Here is a 5,707-nt window from a genome sequence, read left to right as displayed (position 1 = left end):
AAACCGAGAAATCACTACGTTTTATAAAAATATTCAGATATTTTTAACCCTTGTGTAACATGTTGAGCATGAGGGTAGTGTTCAACATACAACTATAGTTGCAAGGTTTTTAGTACAATACATGATTTGCAATCAAACTATGATAGATATAGTCGGGAATAATACAAAACTTTTACAGAACTCAATACATTCAACGAGTACTACATACAAAACTATAATAGGTATAGTTTGGGATACAATACACCGTTTTACCAATTCAAGGGTCTTACACAGTAACGACCTTATAAACTATGGTAGATATAGTTTATGGTATATAATACTACTTTCCAAATACAAGAGTACGATACTAAATAATTATTTAAGTATAATTATGTTTACTCTACAAGTTATACATACGAATTCAAGTGCAATAGAACACTACAACACTACACGTAAATTAGTTAATACAGGGTTGTGAGACACTGCTTCAGTTATACCCTCCGAGGGTACGGAACTAAATCCTCCCACGGTATAACCAGAGTCTCCTGGAGGGAGAGTGTGAGATTTGTATATAGATCTATACGGGACTAAAAATCTCACACCTGAACTGCTAGCTACAGTTAGGAAGGCATGCCTGGGGTGACAAATGTCATAACATCCGACGCCTAAAGAACGTCGTAGAGGTCACTTGGGCACATCAAGCATGGTGATACCAAACTCGCAACATTATAAACTAACCATTTGTTTACAGGATTTCAATTCTTCAATTAGTTCTATATTAATTAATAGAACTACTCTACACTACACTGGAGGATTCCAGGGATACAAACACATGGTTTTATTTTAAGTAATAAAACTACTATACATTATTGACGGCAGCCAGGGTTTTCATATAGAACAATACAATACATACTGGCGATGGCCAGGGTTTTCATATAAGAACATACTTTACATACTGGTGGTAGACAGGGTTTTTGTTCAGAACATACTATGAATACTGGTGGTAACCAGGGTTTGCATCCAAAACACACTATACATACTTGTGATTGCCAGGGTTTTCATACAATACATTACTTCACATTACTGGTGGTATCCAGGGATTTCATACAAGGGTTTTCATACCAAACAATACAATACAATACGGATGGTGGTAACCAGGCATACAAACTAACACTTTTGTATACAACTACATAATACAGTAACGAACATACACTTTGGTCTTAGGGCTTAAGACTACTTTACACTACTAAAGAAAATATTGGATTTTCTTGAGAAACATAAAAACATTGTCACAGATTCAAAGACATGTTTTCATTACAAAAACATACTTATGAACTCACCAACTTAAATGTTGATACAGTTTCAAAACCACTTGTATTCTCAGGGAACCGGTAGACATGTACACCCGTAGATTTTGAGAGGACGAAGCTTTTAGAGTCGCGTATTTTATACTTTTGTTATACCTTTTGTTAATATACAAATTATGTATTGAGCAGATGTAAATACTTTACTTATTCAATGTAATGGTTGTGTTTAGTTTGATTATTATGATGCAATTGTTGTGATACTATGCATGATGTCCTCCGCCTCTGAACATTTTCGTCGTCTCGATTTGGGGGTGTGACAAATGTGATTTCCATATTGAAAAACTAAAAGTGATTTTAATAGTTTTCATTAAACCCTAGTTCTTTTTTTGTAACTCAATAAGTAAATTTATCTATAAAAATAAAAAAATTAAGAGCAACAATAAAAATAAATTCAAGAAGATGGCATAAAATTTGTATGTGAAATCAATATACGGTTTACCTTTACATAGAAAATTATGGATTTAGGGCAAGAGGGTTAGTTCAAAATCATCTTGAGTCTTCTTTCCTTCAATTCATTGATGATGGAACCTACTAATGTTTTGTGTCTCCAACCTGTAAAGGACTAAATGTCATCAAGATCAGTTACCACTAAAATGAGAAAAAATGTCAGAAATTAACTTCAAAGAGCTAAATCCACTATACGGGTCAAATAAAGTTAATTTTATCTATTATTTCCTTGAAGAGTACATTTTGCAGAAAGATCTCTAAATACCATTTGAAAACATCGTCGTAGCTTTACATACAATACTAAAGAACAATAACAAAAAAAAAAAACAAATATTGACCTTCTCCTCTGGAGGAAATTCAACATTGTTCTATGGAATCTTTCGGAGATAAAACTTGGTTAAAATAACATTTACCAATAAAGATTATTCTTTTAATTTATAACCCAAGGAAGCAAATAAATAGAATCCCACATTCGTATATACTAAATCTAAAATAGAATTAGAATATGTTTTTTTGCTAACGTATTACTAAGAATAGGGAAGAAAACTTAGCCGAAAATGTCAATTGTCCTGGACACGAGGTAGGAATATATCATTAAGCACATTAGATACAACTTCAAATCGGTCACAATGATTAGTCCTGTCAATTGAATCTAGCTACTGCACTTCCAAGTCAAAATATTTGTAACCAAAAATGAATGTTAAGAAAAATATTAAATATAAAAACAAACCCCCATGTTGAAAAAATAAGTAATTGAAATTGAAATTGTGAAAGACAAATAGATACCTTTCTTTGTTCAAATTTCCAAGAAACATCAGTATTTTAGTTAGCGTGAAGGCGTAAGGCTTTCCGGTATGGTCCAAGAAGGACGTGTGAGGTTTGACATGGAATCCCTGGAGACGCGTGAACACCGCCCCAGTGGTGGGTGGTTTGTGTGTGACATGGGGGGAAGATGGGCGAATACAGATGTTTTCTTTGGCCAATTTAATTTCGAACCGTTGCTACTCCCTTTTCGATCGTTTATGAATTAAACAAAAAATCTTTTTTTTTTACTTTTTCAAATTCTCTCTATATATACATTCATTTTACACATAATTTTCACTAAAGCACACCCATATTATTTCAAAACAAACACACACATTCAACCAAAAAATAGATAATTTTCCAGGTTCAATTTCTTCGTCTTCCGATGATGATTCTGATGAGGATTTAGTTTTTCATACATGTTGTCCGCGACACGAGACATGGTACGTGAGAGAGGCGAAAGTTCAAACATCAAGAAGAAGCATAGAAAATGGATCAACTGGGATCGAGAGGCGGCAAATGAACTTTTGGTACGTGATTATTTTTCCGTTGATAATTTATATGATCTATCGAAATTCAAAGAACGTTTTCGAATTAGTAGAAATTTACTTTTATGTATAGCTAGAGATTTGGAACGTAATAAGGAGTTTTTCCAATTACGATGGGATGCTAGAGGTAAATGTGGTTTTACTACAATACAAAAATGTACGGCTGCTCTTAGACAATAGGCATACGGCATCGCCGCAGACGCATCAGATGAGTATTTGAAAATGTCTGAAAGGTCGGGCCAAAAGTGTACATATCTATTTTGTGAGTATGTTATAGAGCTTTACCGTGACATATACTTGTGCCATCCGAATAAAAGCGATGTCGAACAGTTGTATGTCGCGAATCAAGCTAAACATGGTTTTCCAAGGATGCTTGGTAGCATTGATTGTATACATTGGGAGTGGGCAAATTGTCCCAACGCGTGGCGTGGTCAGTTCAAGCGAGGTGATCATGGGGTGTCGAATGTTATATTGGAGGCGGTTGTTTCACATGACCTATGGTTTTGGCATGCATTCTTTGGTATGGCGGGGTCAAACAATGACCTAAATGTGCTCCAAGCGTCTCTAATATTTAACGATGTTTTACAAGGTAAAGCACCAAACATGTCATACGTTGTCAATGGAAATGTATATAAGTATGGGTATTACCTAGGTGATGGGATATATCTAGAATACGCTACATATGTCAAGTCATACATATTTCCGGATAACAATAAACGAAAATTGTTCAAGTTAGCACAAGAATATGCAAGGAAGGATGTAGAACGGGCGTTTGGAGTCCTCAAACAAAAGTGACACATAATCAAACATCCGACACGAACATAGGACAGGGAAAAATTGACGACGGCGTTGACTGCTTGTGTTATTTTACATAACACAATAATAGAATAAGATGGTAAGGCTATTTGTTCATATACCACAAATGCTATACTTAATCCACCTGCAGTAATACAAGTTGGCAGCCCAGCATACTTCTCAAGGGTTTTGAAAATACAAAAACATGAAACACATCACACTCTACGACATGATTTGACCGAATACATATGGGAAAGACAATTCCAAGGGCAAAATGACAATGACGACGAGAAGGATGAGGACGGTGACGACAATGACGATGAGTACAATTTTTCTATGTTTTTTATGTTTTTTAATTTTTGTTTTTTTGGACAATGTAATATTTAATTTTAGTAATTTAAGTTTTAAATTTCTATGTTTTTAATTAATGAAATGTGGTTTTATTTTTTATGTTTTCAAAAAATTAATTTATGTCAGACATTATGTTTTTTATTTAATATAATGTTAAAAAAATAAAAAAAATAAAAAAAATAAAATAAAAAGAATTTGTGGAGTGGTAACCATTTCCAATGTTTAGTGGGTTGGTGATGAAGCTAACGTGGCGCAGAGGTGGCAACGTTTTTTCGGTGGGTTGGGTGTGACCACTCCCCACAGCCTAACAGTTTGAAGCCATTGTGTGACAACCCAAAGTTTATTCTGTTATATTAAACCGGCTCTGCTAACGGAATATGTCATTTTATAAAAGTTTCGTTAAAATTTGGGATCGTCAAATAAATAAATGTTTATTTATTTATTTATAATTATTTATATTTTATGTGATTGTTGTCATAACAAAATAAAAATAAATAAAACTAGTAAATTTCATTTCCATTTATTTGGAAAATGTTATTTTATTACGACCATTTAACCCGGGTAAAAAGTTTAAACATCGTTAAGCTTTAGTATCGGGTAGTCATATACCGGGTGCAACACCCAAGGCTTATATATAGGGAGTTGAACACATCCTAGAACTCTTTTACCACTCTAGATCCACTCTCTCTCTCTCTCTACTCTCTCTCTCTCTCTAGCTCGTTTTCGACTCAAAACCGCAAGTTTCCGCCTCCAAAATGTAAGATCTCTTACCCTAACTTGTTCTAGACATCATTTTGTGTTGTTTTAGCTCAAAAATCGTCCATGAAGGCTGAAAGAAAGGAGTTTACGGCCTAAGAACCTCCTTAGGCCGTAAACCCCTAAAAAGATGCCAAAAGTCCCAAATTTCTCCCATTTAAGCTTAGAAACTAGTTGTGGATTTAACCTAGAAGTGTTTAAACCATAAATCAACAATTTTTAGGGCATTAAAGAGAGTTTACGGCCCAAGCACATGCTTTGGCCGTAAACACCCTCTAGCCTTGCAAACCAAGCCCAAAACACTTCCAAATCATGTTTAGGCTTAAGATATGGCTTAGGGACTTGGTATTTCGGACTTGGAACACCTAAACATCAACATTTGAGGGGAAAACTAGAGTTTACGGCCCAAGCATATGCTTAGATCGTAAACTCCCCCAAACCATGTCAAATGAGAGTTTAAGTCCCCTAAATGGCCTTATACCTTCACTAGAAGTTGTTAGGATTGAGCCAAGGACTTTAAAATCAAAGATTTGAGGGTGCACAAGAGTTCACGGCCTAAGCCATGGGGCTTACGGCCGTAAACTCCCAAGGAGTGGTCATTGGACCGTAAACTCCAAGGGAGTACACTCTTGGAACCCTAATCACCCCTATAGCCTTGTA

The 5,707-nt window shown here is 35.0% G+C and overlaps 1 protein-coding gene across 1 annotated transcript; it reads left to right on the top strand.

Moving 5' to 3' along the window:
• The first annotated feature begins 3,037 nt into the window (after positions 1 to 3,037).
• LOC145064157 (uncharacterized) lies at positions 3,038 to 3,940 on the top strand. Its single transcript, XM_079011663.1, has 2 exons — positions 3,038 to 3,272; positions 3,423 to 3,940. Exons 1-2 carry the CDS (start codon positions 3,038 to 3,040, stop codon positions 3,938 to 3,940), a joined length of 753 nt encoding a protein of 250 aa, XP_078867789.1.
• The last annotated feature ends 1,767 nt before the right edge of the window (positions 3,941 to 5,707 follow it).

This window comes from Lactuca serriola, chromosome 7 (assembly GCF_051521515.1).
Source record: "Lactuca serriola cultivar US96UC23 chromosome 7, Lser_US96UC23_V15, whole genome shotgun sequence".
Taxonomy (NCBI): Eukaryota; Viridiplantae; Streptophyta; class Magnoliopsida; order Asterales; family Asteraceae; genus Lactuca; species Lactuca serriola.
This window is presented reverse-complemented; position numbering and strand designations above follow the sequence as displayed.